General features: G+C 39.6%; 1 protein-coding gene across 4 annotated transcripts in view; it reads left to right on the top strand.

Annotated features, from left to right (window-relative positions):
* trappc10 (trafficking protein particle complex subunit 10) overlaps positions 1 to 18,703 on the top strand; it is a 29,307-nt gene that overhangs the window by 7,859 nt on the left and 2,745 nt on the right. For all 4 annotated transcript variants that reach the window (XR_001813785.3, XM_017478165.3, XM_047157989.2 and 1 more), the window contains exons 5-22: positions 1,359 to 1,554; positions 1,907 to 2,018; positions 3,835 to 4,082; positions 5,075 to 5,221; positions 6,124 to 6,238; positions 8,789 to 8,865; positions 9,096 to 9,187; positions 11,672 to 11,812; positions 12,697 to 12,809; positions 12,930 to 13,465; positions 14,646 to 14,787; positions 15,323 to 15,481; positions 15,613 to 15,842; positions 15,996 to 16,096; positions 16,616 to 16,742; positions 16,837 to 17,001; positions 17,759 to 17,939; positions 18,030 to 18,224. Coding sequence is in view for 3 of the 4 variants with exons in the window: in XM_017478165.3 (XP_017333654.1) it covers positions 1,359 to 1,554; positions 1,907 to 2,018; positions 3,835 to 4,082; positions 5,075 to 5,221; positions 6,124 to 6,238; positions 8,789 to 8,865; positions 9,096 to 9,187; positions 11,672 to 11,812; positions 12,697 to 12,809; positions 12,930 to 13,465; positions 14,646 to 14,787; positions 15,323 to 15,481; positions 15,613 to 15,842; positions 15,996 to 16,096; positions 16,616 to 16,742; positions 16,837 to 17,001; positions 17,759 to 17,939; positions 18,030 to 18,224 (3,077 nt within the window). In the remaining variant the exon portion in view is untranslated. The remainder of the gene's footprint in view (positions 1 to 1,358; positions 1,555 to 1,906; positions 2,019 to 3,834; positions 4,083 to 5,074; positions 5,222 to 6,123; positions 6,239 to 8,788; positions 8,866 to 9,095; positions 9,188 to 11,671; positions 11,813 to 12,696; positions 12,810 to 12,929; positions 13,466 to 14,645; positions 14,788 to 15,322; positions 15,482 to 15,612; positions 15,843 to 15,995; positions 16,097 to 16,615; positions 16,743 to 16,836; positions 17,002 to 17,758; positions 17,940 to 18,029; positions 18,225 to 18,703) is intronic.

Here is an 18,703-nt window from a genome sequence, read left to right as displayed (position 1 = left end):
ACGATAACATGAACATGATCGACTGCGATATTGACGTTTAAAGTTCGTCCTCCGCTCATAGAAAACTCAGTTGCAGATCAAATCAAGTGCTTCCTAAACATACAGCCAGTCACCATAGAGGTCAGAACAGCTAGAGGTGATACAACATAGAGGTGAGAACAGCTTAGCAGCAGCTGCAGCCCAGTCCAAACCCTTGTTCGCCCAAAACAGCTTGGGTTTTTATCTATTTATTTATTTATTTATTTTTAAAGAGAGGTGTAAATGAGTGTTTCTGTGTTGGGATTTTGTTTGTGCTATCTGATACTCAGCACTGTTGATTATGTGTCTCGTACTGTGCTAATTTAGAAAGGCTTTGCTGGCAGGCCCTATTTCTGGCCTGTGACTCCACAGCAGAGCTTCTCTATAAAGGCATGACTCATATCTGGTTTGTATTGGAGAAGTTCTGAGGTTGTCGGTTAAAAGTAACAAGAGGTGGTACAGACCACTGCATAATAATATCTTTTATGAATAGCAGTAGTAGAAATGTGTTGTGTGCAACCGTATTCTCATATGGGGACCGGTTTTGCTTGTTTATTATTGAGTTGCTCTGATGATGATGTATATTATTTCTTTTTCTCCCCCTTCAGTCAGGATTGCTGATTGTGCAGTTCAGCTACTTGCTGCAGCATGTTTAGGCTACGTGTCATTGACTATAACTCACCTCAAAGGATTTTAATCAAGCATAAAGGAGTATTCTTTCATTTTAGTGTTATTTATTGTTATTCTTGTTATTCATTCGTAATACTTCATTTTAACCAAACATAAACCTCCAGTAGGCATAAAGTAGCCTACTCAAATAGTATAAATAGCATTTAAAATTGCATTTAGACTAGTAAGGTCACTATTAAATTGAGCGTGTACATCATTTCATCTTTTTTTTTTTTTTACGAGAGCAGAAAGTGGTTATATAACCTGCTGTACTGTAAAGTCTTTCAGATGTGATGCTCTCAGCAGTTTTGCGGTGATAGGAAATGCTTTCCTCAGTGTTTTCCACCAGTGAAGTGGAATTTTCCCCCCGTTACTCACAGTTCATCCTGTTATTACTAAAGTTCATCATAATGAGCCTGGCATACTGTTTAAGTTTAAATTATAATAGAAATATAATAAACTACCCTTTTATAACAAAGAGAGAGAAAAATCTGAAAAAGATGCAAATAAATGACCAGATTTTCAACAAGTATAAAAGCAAATTGCACACGTGATTAAGTGCATCATGTCTGGTGTAATGTACGTAAAATATATTGAAGATTAAACCGCTCTCGAATTATGAGGACACGATGGAGCTCCTTTCTTCATTTTTCACGTTAACATTCTCTCAGGTGTGTCGCACTCTCGGATCCCTTGAAGGAGTCGTCTCGCTCTCAGGAGTCGTGGAACTCGTTCCTGACTAAGCTGCGCACTCTGCTTCTCATGTCCTTCACTAAGAACCTGGGCCGCTTCGAGGACGACATGCGAACGTTGCGGGAGAAACGCACCGAGCCCGGCTGGAGCTTCTGCGACTATTTCATGGTCCAGGTACATCCTTACTACAGCTGTTCGTTTTCACATTTACATTTGAATTAGCAAAAAGATGTAACATTCAAATGCATGGCATTATTAATTAGACTATACTATTCATTCATGTCACATAAAACACGTATGGTAAAAATTTGTTGGTTTCCTAAGCATAAAAAAAAATATATTTTCTTGTCTTCCTCTGTTCTCACTGATTTCTGTGGAAGTTACTGCTAATTAATCCTCTGAGGTCTCGCTTACATCATACTCCTCACAGTAAAAATGCTGGTCTGGGGTCATTTTATTTCACCTCTCACACATTATACATATAAGGATGAGTCATATTGATGCCTGTGGGTTTTTCCATGTGTAGGAAGAGCTGGCATTTGTGTTTGAGATGCTACAGCAGTATGAAGATGCGCTGGTCCAGTATGATGAGTTGGATGCCCTCTTCACCCAGTATGTGCTTAACTTTGGCGCTGGAGGTACAGTCTCTTCTGCACACCCACCAAACATGTATTCAGAATGGACTTTAGTGAACATTAATATGTACTTGCAGTATGGCTGAATGCTACTGAAAGCCTGTTTCACAATTTTAGAAGAAATATGTTCATTAGAACTACTAAAGTTAAGCCTCAAATACTGTTTAAAAAACCCTTGAATATCTGGATATATGAGGTCATCCGAGTAAAGAGAAAATAAATGATAGCTTAACATCAATATTTCACTTTTCCGTATAAAGTCATGTTTGAGAAGTACACCCCATGGAAATTGTTGGCTTTCTTGACATATTTGGACATGCAAACATTTGATCCTCTTTGAAACAGTGTCTATAATTAAAGGTGATACACTCTATCAAATGACACATAAAATGTACATTTTGTAGTAATTTTCTAAATTTTAATTAACAAAAAAAAAATCACACCTTCAAATCCATAAGATTAGAATCAGGTGTTCAAGATTGGGTGCCAGTGATCAACACCTTCTTAGCGAGTGCAGGTGGAACCGGTCTTATTTAAACCCCTCTCATATCTAGTGTCCGGTGTTCCCTTTGCTGTTGAGGTGTGTGGTGTCATCATGCCAAGATCTAAAGAGTGCTGTAAGGCCTTCAGAAAAAGGTTGTGCATGCCTATGAGTCTGGCAAGGGATTTAAAAAGATCTCCAAATTATTTGAAATACATCATTCTACTGTAAGATAAAATAATCTACAAATGGAGCAGATTTCAAATGACTGCCAATTTGTCCAGGACTGGCCGTCCTAGCAAACCAAGAGCAGACCGTCTGATGCAAAAAGAAGTCTCCAAGAACCCCAAAATTTCATCACAGGATCTGCTAGTAAGTCTTGCAACTGTTAGTGTCAAAGTGCATGCATCTACAATCAGAAAGAGATTGCACAAATTTGACCTGCATGAGAGGCGTGCCAGGAAAAAGCCTTTGCAAGACTACTATTTCCAATGAGCATATAGACCAAGGCCAGGATTTTTTGGAATAATGTGCTCTGGACAGACGAATCAAAGATTGTCGTTTGGCCACAGTAACAGCAGATACGCTTGGCACAGAACAAAGACAGCTTTTCAGGAGAAGCATCGTGGTGGAAATGTTATGGTTTGGGGTTGCTTTGCTGCCTCTGGGACTGAACAGCTTGCATTCGTTGATTCAACTATGAATTCTTCATAGTTGAACCGAAAGTGGACCTTTCAGCACGATAATGATCCTAAACACGCTAACAAATCCTCCAAGTAATGGTTCAAAAAGAAGAAATGGAGGGTTATGGAATGGCCTAGTCAAGTGAATCCCCTTGAAGTGTTGTGGGGGGATTTGAAACGGGCAGTACATGCAAGAAAACCCTCAAACATCTTGCAGCTGAAAGAATATTGCATAGAAGCGTGGTCAAAAACTCCAGCAAACCTTGTGGACTTTATGCAAAACGCCTACAAGAAGTCATTTCTGCTAAAGGGGCTACAATACTAGCTTCCTGAGGCCAAGGGTGTACTTACTTTTTCCACAGAAGAATATGGCCTCTATTGATATTTCTGGTAAATAAATGATTAAAATAGCTTGTTATCCATGTGTGTTTTTTCCCCAAGAATATCAGCTTCATTAAAAGGCACTGCTTCAAAGATGATCAAATGTTTGCTTGTCCAAATATATCTAAAAAAGCCAACGATTTCCATGGGGTGTACTTATATTTTTACGAGTGTATATACATTTGTCCAGTATTTCAGTGTATATTAACATACTGTTTTGTTTAATAGCAGTTCATATGCTAAATTAAATATTATTTTATTGCACGGTGAGCAGATGGTGCCAACTGGCTGGGCTCATTTTGCCAGCCGGTACGGAATTGGAATGGGCTTCTCCTGCGCAGACCAATAGATATGGAGAAGAGGGAGCTAATCCAGCGCAGTGAGGCTAGCCTGCTAGACCTGCGCAGCTACCTGTTCTCTCGCCAGTGCACGCTGCTTATCTTCCTGCAGAGGCCCTGGGAGGTCACACAGAGAGCTCTGGAGCTGCTTCACAACTGTGTCCAGGAGCTCCGTCTGCTTGAGGTCGGTGTGTCTTTGTGTGTCAGGTGATGTACAGGTGCTTCTTTACTGTAGTACACCACATTGCCATTGGATAATCACTAGCTCAATATTATTTGGGTGATGGACCTTGATGAGCATATCATTTACCCTGACAAAGTGCTTATATTAGTCACAATTGGGTTTTTTTAAACACATCTGGGTCACTGTTGAGCTGAGAACTCTCAATCAAACCAAACTATCCAGCCAGTAGCGATGCAGTGTGTCCTGTGTCAGTGTGCTGAGAATAATCCAACACCCAAATAATATCTGATCAGCTGTAGTCCATTGGTGGTGCCTTTCCATTAAGGGAAGGAATGCAGTTGTATAACAGTTACAAGATAGGTGTACTCTACCGGTCAAAAGTTTGGAGACACTTGACTGAAATGTTTCTCATGATCTTAAAAACCTTTTGATCTGAAGGTATATGATATATTGTTTGAAATCGGTGTTGTAGAAAAAAATATGATTGTGCCAACATATTCGGTTCTTTCATTAGAAAAACTAAAATTTTATTTACAAAAAAAAAAAGACTTGGAGTGAAATATTCCGAAAAGCAGCCAATAAGTGTCGAGCATAGGTGTGAACTCCTTTAATATTGATTAAAAAGCATCTCAGGGAAATTCCTCAAGAAATCCGTCGAGAAAATTCCAAGAATACATTTCTGGAAATACTAGGCAAAAAGGGTGTGTACCTTGAAGATGCTGAAATACTAAATTGTTTTGATTTATTTTGGATTTTTTTTTTTTATCACAACATAATTCCCATACTTCCATTTTGTTATTCCAGAGGTTTAATGACTATTATTATTGTAAAATGTGGAGCAAAAAAATAAAAATAAATGAGGAATGTTTCTAAACTTTTTATCGGTATACTATATAATAAACTGGCAAATCAGTGTATGTTATACTACATTTGTAGTGCAATATTAGCATCTGGGCCTGGCTCTGATTGCTGTTGCTCGTGTTGTTAAGCAGGTGTCGGTTGTCCAGGGGGCTCTGGACTGCTGGGTCTTCCTCAGCTGTCTGGAGGTGCTGCACAGAATCGAGGGCTGTTGTGATCGCGCCCAGCTGGAAGCCAACTTCTCCCACACTGTGGGCCTCTGGACTTATGCTACTGAGAAGGTATCACACCCATATGTCACCCGATCTGTTTCATGCTCTGACACACAAACACACTGTGAAGAACTGTGCTAACAAAACAAAAAAAACATCCGGTAGTTCTCTCTGACATTCTTGAGAGGACTGATGAAATGATGATACTGCTGTGGATGTCTAGCACTTCACATCTAAAATACACTGTACAGGAAACCATAGTTTTAAAAAGTTGCAGACCAGCAACTGCAGCTAGTTTGATTGTTCTGAGAAAGCACACACAAGCAATTCCTTTTCTCTTTGCAGGTGATTGACCAACTACTAATCTGTCGTTGTCTGCATGTCCACGCATGTGAAAGTGAAATGTAAACGATTTGTGTTTTGCTAAAGCTAATAGAGGAACCGAGCCTGAAAAAAGTAAAAGTGAAACAAAACATTACTGCACAATCCATGCAGTGGATGACCTCCAGTTTTAAACAACGTTGACATAAAATACATTTGTCTCCCTTTCAGTAAATTGATTAGAGCAGTTTATCATGTTAATTGTAATACTTATTCATTAGCTACTAAGCTTTAGAATAAAGCTAGTTAATATTTTCCAGCAGTATTCTCAAACTAGATTTATGTTCATATTTAATGTCTTTTGTCTGGTCCACTCAGTCTGCTTCATTATTATTATTATTTTTTTTATTCAAATGTTTGCTTTTTCTTTCTCACCTCTGTCTGAATTGCTCGTTTTGGAACTCAGACAGTGGATGTGTATGTTTGTGAATTGGTTTGATGAGGTAAAAACATACAACCAAGGGCTTTATATGTTGTGTGGTGTGTGCAGGAGCTGACAAGTTGAGTAGACTCAGTCCATGTCGTGGGTTTTTTTTTTTTTTGTTTTGTTTTTTTAAATCTCTCTCTCTCTCTCTCTCTCTCTCTCTCAGCTGAAGTGTCTAGGCTGTTTGTGCGGTTTGGTGTCGGAGAACGGACCCAACTCGGAAGAACTGAACTGCACTGTCGACCTGCTCGCAGGCCTCGGCACAGAGAGACCAGAGACAGGTCTGTCATACAAAAGAGCTTAGGCAATTTTACTCCATTTGTGTTGATTGGTACATTCCTGTCTACATACATAAATGTTACACAATTTCCCCCTTACTCCACATGAAGTCAATCGACCAAGACAAGTTTGGTTTCTCGTTTTTCTTCTTTAGTTTTGTTACAAGGTTAATGTTGCTTAAAAAAAGTAAGGGGAGCTTTTAACTACCAGTTTAACCACATACGAAACAGCATGACATTATGATCACATTTGCTTCACATTGTGTGAAGTTGTTCAGTACCTCAAACACTCAAGCTTATGTGGTCTCTGATGCTGTCTGACTATACTGTTATCTATATAAAGGGACAAAAGTCACATCGCTAAAACAGTAGTAGGTTCTAGTGTCCGATTCAGTTTCCAAGACCCCAAGCGAATGCCTGAAACAACGGATAGGAGCGAACACTGAATACTGTACATACCTATGATAAAGTTTAATTTATAAATTAGACACAATTTAGACATCAACAACATTTTAGACATTAAACAAATTAACAAATATAACTGCAAGCAGCAATACCGGTGTTAAGCCAGTTATCGGCACCATGAGCATGATGCCAAAGATAACTACCAAGACATAAAATACAACATTTTATGACTAAATCCAAAATGGCTGACATAGGAATTTTTCATATCGTTGGACTCTGTATACCCCACTAAATCTAATGAGACCAGTGTGATGATTTTATGACAAACTGTTCAAAAGTCCAAAATGCAGCAGGTAAGCTGAGGGCCTAATGCTGATGCCACATACCAAGTTTTGTCATAATCCCTCAAAGCATTATGGAGATATACCCTCACGTCCGTTTTGGCATGTTCATTGAATTCAAATTCATTGAAGCCCCATTTTAAACCGGTATGGTTTATCAAAGTCTGTGAATAACTTTTTGTCAGAAGTGCCTCTAGATGATGCACGCCAATTTTTGTGCAAATCGGACAAAAGGCCTAGGGATGAGTTCATAAAATTATTTTTTTCCAGAAAATTCAAAATGGTGGAAAAATTTTAATGACGGAAAATTATGTCTTAGGATGCAATCGAATCGTCTTGAGCCAAGGAATCAGGGGGAAAAAGAATTTCTAGGACGCACGGTTCAAACGTTATTAACATAAACGTGCGTGCAAATTTGGACAGTTGGTGGCACTAGAGGGATTGAGGAAGAGACTCAAAATTTGCTGCATTAACAGTTCAGATGGTCCTCTATCTGTGTGCCCAATTTCATAACTTTCCTGCAAGCAGTTCTATGGGCTGCCAGAAGAATAATAAGAAAAAGAAAACTAATGAAAACAATATGGTCTTCGCACCTTCGGGTGACCCCAACAACAACTTATAATAAAATAGAACAATTATTATAATAAAAATTATTTGAACGTGGTCTCTTAAGCAAATTAAGGGTTACTTGAACACAACCACTGTGATACCGTGAGTGTTGATCTGATAACTGAGACGGCTACTACGTGTGTAACGGTTGTGTAGCGTATACCGCGTGGATACGCTGGATGATTACCGTCCCAGGCGGGACCGCACAAGATTTCATCACATTACTCAGAATTGCATGCAATTTAAATTATGAATGCTTACTATATTTCTGGAATTTTTTCAGACCGCGGTCAACCACAGTTAAGTAAAACCATATTAACAAACAGCAGGGGTTTTACTGTATTTATTTTTGTTTAAAAAAATTTTTTTTTCCATGTCCAGACTCGTATTTTGTTGTTCTTTTTTTTTTGGTGTTTTTTTAATAAATGAAGCGGTTTATACTCAAAAGGCACTGAGCAAAAAAGCAATGTCTTTTGAGGTGAGTGTGGAATGATTTATATATTCAGTTTACACAATGCTAAACTGATAGTTTAAATTTTTTATTTAGCAGTGATAGCCAAACATGTCTTGACAGATTGATTTTATGAGTGGTATACAACTCACTAACAACACTACTGGTCAAAAGTTTAAAAATTTTAAATTGTAGAATAATAATAAAGTCAGAAAAACTCTGGAATAACACAAATGGAATTAGGGGAAATATGTTGTGATTTAAAAACATAAATTGAAATAATTTAGTATTTTAACCTCTTCAAAGTAGACCCCCTTTTCGCCTAGAATGTATTCTTGCATTTTCTCAGCCAATTTCTTGAGGAATTTCCCTGAGATGCTTTTTAATCTGTATTAAAGGAGTTCCCACCTACGCTGGACACTTATTGGCTGCTTTTTGGAATATTTCGCCCAAATCATCCGTTTAAATAAAATATGTATTTTTTTGTAAATAAAATGTCAGTTTTCCAATGAAAGAAATGAATATGTTGGCATGATTATATTTTTGTCTACAACCCCGATTTCAAACATTTAATCATACACCTTCCGATCAAAAGGTTTTTAAGATCATGAGAAACATTTCAGTCAAGTGTCTCCAAACTTTTGACCGATAGTGTAGATGAAGCAGAAAATTGTGTGTATGAAATTGTTGCTTAAGCTATTCTTTTTAAAGCTAGTAGCGTAACTCTTGGTTATCATGATCTTTTAGCCAACAGTCTTCAGAGCCCGTATAAAAAACTTAAAGAAGCCTTATCATCAGTGGAAGCTTTTGAAAAACACTATCTGGTAAGAACTGATTCTCTGTTAACTGTGATGTCTTTACATTGAAATAATAGTCATGTAGGCCAACTACAGTATATGCAAATCATAAATCAGGTTGTGATGCATTTAAAAAAGTGTGTAATATTTCTCTCTTCTATCTAGCCCTTATTAACGCCTTAAAAACAATTAGTCTGATTCATCTTCCTCTTACCTTACACACCTTATTTATGTACTTTTTGTATCTCCCTGGCTAGGAGTTGTCCCACGCTGCTCTGGAGATGTACAGAGCCATTGGGAGGCTGCGGTCAGCTCGACTGGTGGGAAAGAGCCTGGCTGAGTTCTACATGTGAGTGTGTTTGAGACAATTTGTGTCTAAATTTCTTCATGTGTAAAGTTTTATGCAACAGAATATTTTATTTATATATATATATATACAGTGAGGGGAAAAAAGTATTTGATCCCCTGCTGATTTTGTACGTTTGCCCACTGACAAAGAAATGATCATTCTATAATTTTAATGGTAGGTTTATTTGAACAGTGAGAGACAGAATAACAACAAGAAAATCCTGAAAAATGCATGTCAAAAATGTTATAAATTGATTTGCATTTTAATGAGGGAAATAAGTATTTGACCCCTCTGCAAAACATGACTTGGTACTTGGTGGCAAAACCCTTGTTGACAATCACAGAGGTCAGACGTTTCTTGTAGTTGGCCACCAGGTTTGCACACATCTCAGGAGCGATTTTGTCCCACTCCTCTTTGCAGATCTTCTCCAAGTGATTAAGGTTTCGAGGCTGACACTTGGCAACTTGAACCTTCAGCTCACTCCACAGATTTTCTATGGGATTAAGGTCTGGAGACTGGCTAGGCCACTCCAGGACCTTAATGTGCTTCTTCTTGAGCCACTCCTTTGTTGCCTTGGCCATATGTTTTGGGTCATCGTCATGCTGGAATACCCATCCACGACCCATTTTCAATGCCCTGGCTGAGGGAAGGAGGTTCTCACCCAAGATTTGACGGTACATGGCCCCGTCCATCGTCCCTTTGATGTGGTGAGGTTGTCTTGTCCCCTTAGCAGAAAAACACCCCCAAAGCATAATGTTTCCACCTCCATGTTTGACGGTGGGGATGGTGTTCTTGGGGTCATAGGCAGCATTCCTCCTCCTCCAAACACGGCGAGTTGAGTTGATGTCAAAGAGCTCCATTTTGGTCTCATCTGACCACAACACTTTCACCCAGTTGTCCTCTGAATCATTCAGATGTTCATTGGCAAACTTCAGACGGGCATGTATATATGCTTTCTTGAGCAGCGGACCTTGCGGGCGCTGCAGGATTTCAGTCCTTGACGGCGTAGTGTGTTACCAATTGTTTTCTTGGTGACTATGGTCCCAGCTGCCTTGAGATCATTGACAAGATCCTCCCGTGTAGTTCTGGGCTGATTCCTCACTGTTCTCATGATCAATGTAACTCCACGAGGTGAGATCTTGCATGGAGCCCCAGGCCAAGGGAGATTATCAGTTCTTTTGTGTTTCTTCCATTTGCGAATAATCGCACCAACTGTTGTCACCTTCTCACCAAGCTGCTTGGGAATGGTCCAAGCCCATTCCAGACTTGTGTAGGTCTACAATCTTGTCCCTGACATCCTTGGAGAGCTCTTTGGTCTTGGCCATGGTGGAGAGTTTGGAATCTGATTGATTGATTGCTTCTGTGGACAGGTGTCTTTTATACAGGTAACAAACTGAGATTAGGAGCACTCCCTTTAAGAGTGTGCTCCTAATCTCAGCTCGTTACCTGTATAAAATACACCTGGGAGCCAGAAATCTTTCTGATTGAGAGGGGGTCAAATACTTATTTCCCTCATTAAAATGCAAATCAATTTATAACATTTTTGACATGCGTTTTTCTGGATTTTCTTGTTGTTATTCTGGCGGTAGGTGAGTTAAGGTTACAGTAACTTGGACACTAAAGAGACCTTTCTACTGACTCTGAGAAACACCAGAAGAAAGATGTGTAGGGTTCCTGCTCACCTGCGTAAACATGCCATAGGCCTGTTGCAGGGAGGCATGAGGACTGCAGATATGGCCAGAGCAATAAACTGCAATGTCTGTAACGTAAGACGCCTAAGACATTGCTACAGGGAGAAAGGAAGGACAGCTGATTGTCCTTGCAGTGGAAAATTACATGTAGACGTGATCGAGGACTTGCAGATGCCTTGGTGGAGTAACATCTCACAGCAAGAACTGACAAATCTGGTGCAGTCCATGAGGATGAGATGCACTGTAGTACTTAAAGCAGCTGGAGGCCACCACATACTGACTGTTTAATTTTAATATTGGACCCCCCCCCCCCCCCCCCCTTTTTTCAGGGACTCATTATTCCATTTCTGTTCGTCAAATGTCTGTGAAACTTGTTCAGTTGTTGAATCTTTATGTTAATACAAATATTTACACATGTTAAGAAAATTGCTGGAAATAAAAGCAGTTGAATGTGAGGGGACGTTTCTTATTTTTTGCTGAGTATATTAACTACAAGGGAAAATTTAATAGTAATATTCTTTACTGTTTCCATTTCTTTGGAAAGTGTTTAATATTTGGTGCATCAACCACTGCAGATTTGGTCTTAAATTTCATTAAAATGGCTATTAAAATTGTTGTTGGGTATTAAATTGAACTTAAGGGACCTGTAGACATCCTGGTAACTGACTCCATTAGGATACCTGTGTTTAAGCACATGGTACACGGGTAGGTTAATACTGCAATTGAGTGTACACCATCCTCATTTAATGATCGATAACTGAAAGTGTGTCTGTACCTGTGTCTGTGTGCATAGGAGGAAAGGTGATGCACAGACAGCAAAGACCTTCCTGCAGGACTCTTTGAAGTCATACACAATAGAAGGCTGGAGCCTGCCGCTCACACACACGCGTAAGCAAATAGCAGAGTGTCAGAAACAGCTGCAGCAGACGGAGGAGTATCCTTAACTGAACCCCAAATCCCTCAGCGCAATGTCAGTGATAATTTCATCTCACCTTCAATCTCCTTTATAACTACAGGTTATTAGTAACAGTTATACTAGCGATATGGCATAAGAGACCACACTGAGTTAGCCAGTGTTTGTATATTACATTCTGAAAGTTTACTTTACCTGTTAAATGATTGGACACCTACTCAAAGAAATGTTTTTCATTTTTACTACTTTCTACTATTTTAGAATAATTATGAAGACATTGACATTATAAAAATAATTTTTAAAAGATTAAGTAAAAAGTTTTTTTTAACTTAAAACTTGTTTTAAGTTTATAAATGCATCTAATTATATATGCATCTAAATATAAATGCATATAATTTTTCTAGAAACAAATTTCAGCCTTAATCAAAATGTTACCGAGACAGTGAAAATGTACAAACTTTTAAGTTGTAGACTAATAAAAGCCCACATTTAATGTTATTTATGCATCATCTTCAAAAATGAACAAAATATGACTTTAAGAATTTATTTATATATATATATATATATATATATATATATATATATATATATATATATATATATATAATTTTATTTTTTTGTGTGTGTGTGTAACCATTTGATCTTTTGTTTAAAATTGCAAACTTTTTAACAAAAGATCAAATGGTAAAACAATAGACACTTTTTCACAGCCTTCTTTGCTCACATTTACCAAAGGTGCCAATATTAGTGGAGGGTACTGTGAATTTCTGTGTATGTACACATGTATGGGCACATGTGTATCCTGACTTTTGACTGGTATGTCTGTGTAAATGAAATAAGCATTTAGTTTTCAATCACCCTATATAGATTGTTGGATTGTTTGGTTCCTTCACTCTCTGTACCAGCTACTTGCAGACAAGCGCTCTGCTGGCCAGCGACACTAACCTGACAGAGGAGGAGAGAAAGCACTTCTGTCAGGAGATCCTCACCTTTGCGAACAAGGCTCCAGAGGGCAAAGGTCAGTAGTTTGTCACTGGATCACCATCACTTGAATGCAACTTTTGTTGCTTACTAGAGCTGCTTTGCCTTCTTTTTTTCTCCTTAATGACTTGCTTGCACCTTTCTCTTTCGCGTTTAGACCAGCAAGTGGTCCTGAGCATGACTGCGTTTGCTCAGCTGCGAGAGCTGCAGTTTCAGCCAGCATCCGCCACAGTGCACGTTGGTGCATCCCTGCAGTTGGAGCTGCGTCTGTGCAGCCTGATGCCCATTCCTGTGCATCTGGAGAAGCTGGCAGCCAGCGTCCATTTTACAGGGGAGCAACCAGGCATGCGTTGTGGCCCAGCAGGCACCCAGCGGCGCTCCGGACTCAGTCCAGACGGCACCATCTCCTTTCCCGCTGTGAGTCCGTCTGGCGGGGTGTTGCCAGGAACAAGCATGCCCGCTCTGGAACTTTACGAAATACAGGACCGCAGTCCCTCCGACAACATGCTCAACTCCACTAGCGTTGTCTGCAAGAACGCACACATGCTGCTGCGTGGCAACGATGGCCCCTCCCCCTTGGACGTGCATAGCAGTGTAGGCTCCACCTTTACTATGGAGGATGGAATGCAGGTTCTGAAGACCAACAATATGACGTTGTTGCCAGGCAGCAACAGCATCATCTTCACGGCGCTGGTGAGGGAGGCCGTGCATGTTTATGTGACAACACGGTTAAGAATAACGTCTGTTCAGCAATTACTTTTTTAACATCTAAAAGGAAACCTAGTTAACAGCATCATAATAAACAGAAAAACAAACTTGGCACAACACACAACAAAATCTAACAACAAAAAACAAATACCATAACACTAATACATTATAACAACACAAAAAAAATAATCCAACAACACAAAATCAACCCAACACTGATGTCACAAATCCAACAACACACAAAAAAGTCAAGTGAAATCACAACGGAAATGTTTTCTCGCTACGTTCCTAGCACTGTGGAGAAAAACTGCCTGCAATATTTTTCTTAAAAACATAACTTGTTGCTGAATTGAAGCTCAGACATCCATGGAACTAAGAGGTTTTTTTGTTTGTTTTTTTTTTTTTTTTAAATGGATATTAATTCTGTGCATGACTCGGGTGCAGAGAAGCATGGAAACTAAATTAGATTTTGTTTAAAGTTTGTTTAATGTCTGCATGATTGCTTTCCACGCGGTTAGTTTAAAAGGCATCTTGATTAACAGTGGCTCAGTTGCATGTGCCTCAGTGCGCTTTAAACTCTGCAGTGCGTCTCACATTTAAACATCATGGAAAGCATTCACGCATACATTAAGCTTAAGCAAACTTCATTTGATTTTATACAGAGATAATACATGTTATTAATGCTTTGGCAGTCCAAAACAGACAGTTTGTTAAATAAAGCACATAATAGTGCTTCATAATAGTCTTGCACAATCTGAATAATAAACACCTCTTCGTCCACACGGCTGGATGAGCTGTATTCAAGCAACAGCTTTATGTTGTTGTTTTTTAAAAGACAAGTATCAGGCATTGTTGTGTTCTGGGATTGTTTAATTTTTGTGCGCTTGCATTATTGTTTTGTGTTTTCAGAATTTGTTTAGTTGTTTTTTTGTTTGTTTTTTGTGGATTATGTTGTTGTGAATAATTTTTAGTCAAAAGGCATCTCTGTCACTGTTCACAACCAGTTCCAGTTTAAAGCTGACTTTACGCCTTTAAAGTTAAAGCAGGCGTATGCTGCGGTGATTACTGAGCAATGTGCTTGTACTGTATGCAAGACTACAGCAGTATTCCTCCTGAATCTTTTTAACATCTGAGCGCATGCTCATATTCGCGCTTTCTCTTGCAGAGTACAAAACCAGGCACCTACACTCTGCGACAGTTGTGTGCTACAGTGGGCCGTGTGCAGTTTGTGCTGCCACACATTTACCCCATAGTGAAATATGAGGTATACTCCCAGGAGCCTCAGCTGACCATCGAGCCCCTCACAGGTCAGTCTGTTTTCAGTCATTCTGCTATAGATTTTTCTTTTTGAAGACAGCCGACTTTACAGACTAGAAAATGTTATCAGTTAGGTTTCCACAGATCTGGGACAGTATTGTCCTGAAATCACATATGTTGTATGTGAATGGGGTGGGATGGGGATGGGGGTTTTTGTTTTTGTTTTGTAAACCTCATTTTTGTCCCTCATTTTGCTAGTTCCGTACCGCTTGCCCCAATGATTTTCAATGAGAAAATGGGAGCCCAATATGTCACTTTTTAACTAATAAATAATGTCATTGTTGACCAGGCATGAAACACTGTGGCATGTGGTGCTACAGAAACATAATCATAGTGATTGGGGTGATCACAGTAACTCAAAATTGCTTCGGGCCAAATCACACCACTCGTATTATGTAGCTTTCCATTTGTCTGTTTTGAAGTTGATTAGGTTCTAGAGTAACCATCCCAGTTTATTCTTTATGTAGGGAATTATGCAGTCATGAGCTCCCCCCATGCCTTACTGTAGCTGTATTTGTTTTGCAGAGAGCCTGCTGGCTGGGCTTCCTCAGAGGGTGAAGTTTACCATTCTAACAGGCCACTATGAAGTTAAGAAGGGTGACGCTCTGCAGCTGAGTAACACCGACTCCATGCCTATCCTGCACTCCTCGTCCTGCTCTGCCCGTATTCTCTCTGGCACTGGAGGTGAGAGGTCAAAGAGATCGCATGATGTCAGATTTGACCTCTTGTGCATGTTTTTTTGTCTTTGATGTCTTCTGTATGCATTCTCTATCTTGCTGTCATCGATCTTTTTTTTTGTTCTATATTTTCTGCAGAGCTGGTGAGAGAGGCTGATCTGTCCATCCAGGCTTCAGAGAAGGTGACAAGCATCTCTCTGCCTCTAACTCCACCCTACCACACACTGGAGTTCCAGCTAGAGGTGCTGTGCCATATCCCATTATCACCAGCACGTGTCGAAAGTGAGCGCCTCACCAACGGCGAGATCCGTCACCGGCCGAAGAGCCGCACACGCTTCAACAGCGGCATGGCTTTCATCGACCAGAAGGTCTGGGCGACTCAAAAGCAAATATGATAAGGATTGCAATAAATGACACAATGGGAATTTATTTTTATCTTTTACATTTTAGATTTTGAGCCGAGTGATCGAGTCATTTAATTGGATATAATGTCATTTTTTGGTTTGTTTTTGTTTTCTCAGGTGTCCATAGACTGTCCCTGGTCTATATATTCCATCCTCATTTCCCTCACCTTCTATACCCCCTTCAGAGCCAAACATGCGCTACTGTCAGCAGGGAAAAGGTTTGTAAAATAGTTTGTACGTTTTCCCTGTGTTTGTTAGTCACATTAGAATAAGAGTAATGTAAAAATATGCTGATTTGAAATCCCCATGAAATGCTGGTCAATTGAATTTCTCTCTAATTATGCAGATGTGTGTGTGTGTAACCTTTTCATTGTAGCAGCTACAGTTCCTTTCCTGTGTAGTATTGGTACTTTTAAATAGCTTTGAAAATAACGAAAGGACTGGGCATTAAACATTTCGATTTCTGTAGCGCTTATTGCGAACAGGTTTAAAACATTACCCAAATTGTAACCTGTTGCTGAACTAAAGAAAGTAATTTCTCTGTGATGTCTGTTACTTGGAGAAAGCCATTCCAAATGAAATATGGGAAAATGGGCCAGGAAACCTCCAATCCTACGATTAGTGGACAACCGGCTCTACCACCTGAACCACAGCCGCCCCATGTAGCATAACAAACGGGAACTTTTTTTTTTTTTTTTCCCTAACGGCAGTGTTGAAATCATCTTTTGACCCCACAGGAAGTACATCCAGGTGTGCCTTGAAAATGTATCAAACACAAACTTCCAGCTTGCCAACCAGACGCTGTCGGAGCACCAGCTCACACCTTTACTGGAGCTACTCTCTCTCAATGCTAAAACACACCAGGTGAGTCGACACATTCACACTTATTCACACTGTGTCTCTTTTGACTCGGCGTGAGTCACTGAAATTGGACTGGTCTCATTTCCTGCATGTGAAGGTGGTGTACAGTAAGCAGAGCGTGTACAGTCTGTGGGAGGTGAAGTGGACCACAGAGCCACTGCCATGTCTGCAGTGCGTGTTTTCTGCCAGCTTTTCTCCTGCCGACGCTCCGATCACGGCGCTCAAACCCTACAGCTACGAATTCCAGTTGGAGAGAGTCTCAGTGAGGACACACACTAATATATATATACACACACACACACAGAGACTTTTGTTTTTAAGCAATTTTCAAAACTGTTAATCTCATTTTAGTGCTGCTCAGGTAAATAACTTGTTGTTTGTGTTGTCATTTCCACCAAAAGGTAGCATTCCCAAACCCTTATCACCATTTGGTGCTGGAACTGAACTTTTTTCTTTCTTTATTTATACTTTAATGTTAAGCACAGTTTTAGATTGAAGTGATGTTAAATTACACCACTGGTCAAAAGTTTGGAGGCACTTGACTGAAATGTTTCTCATGATCTTAAAAATCTTTTGATTTGAAGGTGTATGATTCATTAGAAAACTAACATTTTATTTACACAAAAAATCTTTTTTAAACGGATGACTTGGAGCGAAATATTCTGAAAAGCCGATAAGAGTCGAGCGTAGGTGGGAACTCCTTTAATACTGTTTAAAAAGCATCTCAGGGAAATTCTTCAAGAAATCACTTGAGAAAATTCCAAGAATACATTTCTGGAAATTCTGTAGGCAAAAAGGGGGTCTGCTTTGAAGATGCTAAAATACAAAATTATTTAGATTTATTTTGGATTTTTTATCGCAACATAATTCTCATAGTTCCATTTGTGTTATTCCAGAGTTTTGATGACTTTATTATTATTATTATTATTATTATTATTATAAAATGTGGGGAAAATTATAAAAATAAAGTATGAGCGTGTCTAAACTTTTTACCGGTTGTGTGTCGTCTCACACTACAGACCCTATACAGTGTGAAGGCAGACATCCAGCCTGCGGTCGGAGAGCAGCACTGTCGCGCCGGCACCCTCTGTCGGCTAGAAGTATCGGTCACGCGTCTGACAGAGCCGAGCGACACGGAGGGAGAGGACGAGGAGTTAACGGAGAATGAAGGCCTTCGCACGACCAAGCTCATGTATGAGGGTAAGACCTGAACGTGTACCAGAAATTAAAAGAAGCCTGTTCAGTGGAGGATTTTGGGATAATTTAATGTGCCGTGTGTGTGTGTTTCAGTGGTGGATAACAGCAGTAACTGGGCTGTGTGTGGGAAGAGTTCAGGGTTAGTATCCATGCCTGTGGCTGCCATGGCAACGCACAAAGTACAGATGGAGGTCATGCCTCTGTTTGCAGGCAAGCTGCCCTTCCCCAGCATCAGAGTGTTCAAGTACCTGCCCCACTGCGCACAACCAACAAGCCAGCCTGACACAGGTAACACACACTTACACACTCTCTCAAACTCAGTCTGTCTAGTAGATTCTTTCTGCTTCACTAGACAGTTGATGAATTACTACTCTCGACACTTTTTAATAAGAGGCACGGTAAGTGAAACGTAATCGTTGGCGAATCACTGCGGTGTAAGATCAATGGACCGTTTTAGAATTCTGCCCTCTCTGGAAGAACAGTGCTATTGCACCTATTTGCAGAACCTTTTGCGACTTGTGTTGTCCTTTGTTAGCCATGAAGTGCACATGTTCTGAGAGAATTCCAAACTAAACTGCTTAATCCTCCTATTATGTTATGGGTCAAAATGACTTCCACAGTTTAAATACTCACACAAAACAGCACAGTAAAGCTTAAAACAGTAAACATTTATTTGCATAGTTCATGACCCTAAATGAGAAAAAGTCAAAAAATTTCAAAGAGAAGGAGAGAGATTAACCAGTATTTCAGAAATCTCAAATGTGGAA

This window comes from Ictalurus punctatus, chromosome 10 (assembly GCF_001660625.3).
Source record: "Ictalurus punctatus breed USDA103 chromosome 10, Coco_2.0, whole genome shotgun sequence".
NCBI classification, from domain to species: domain Eukaryota; kingdom Metazoa; phylum Chordata; class Actinopteri; order Siluriformes; family Ictaluridae; genus Ictalurus; species Ictalurus punctatus.
This window is presented reverse-complemented; position numbering and strand designations above follow the sequence as displayed.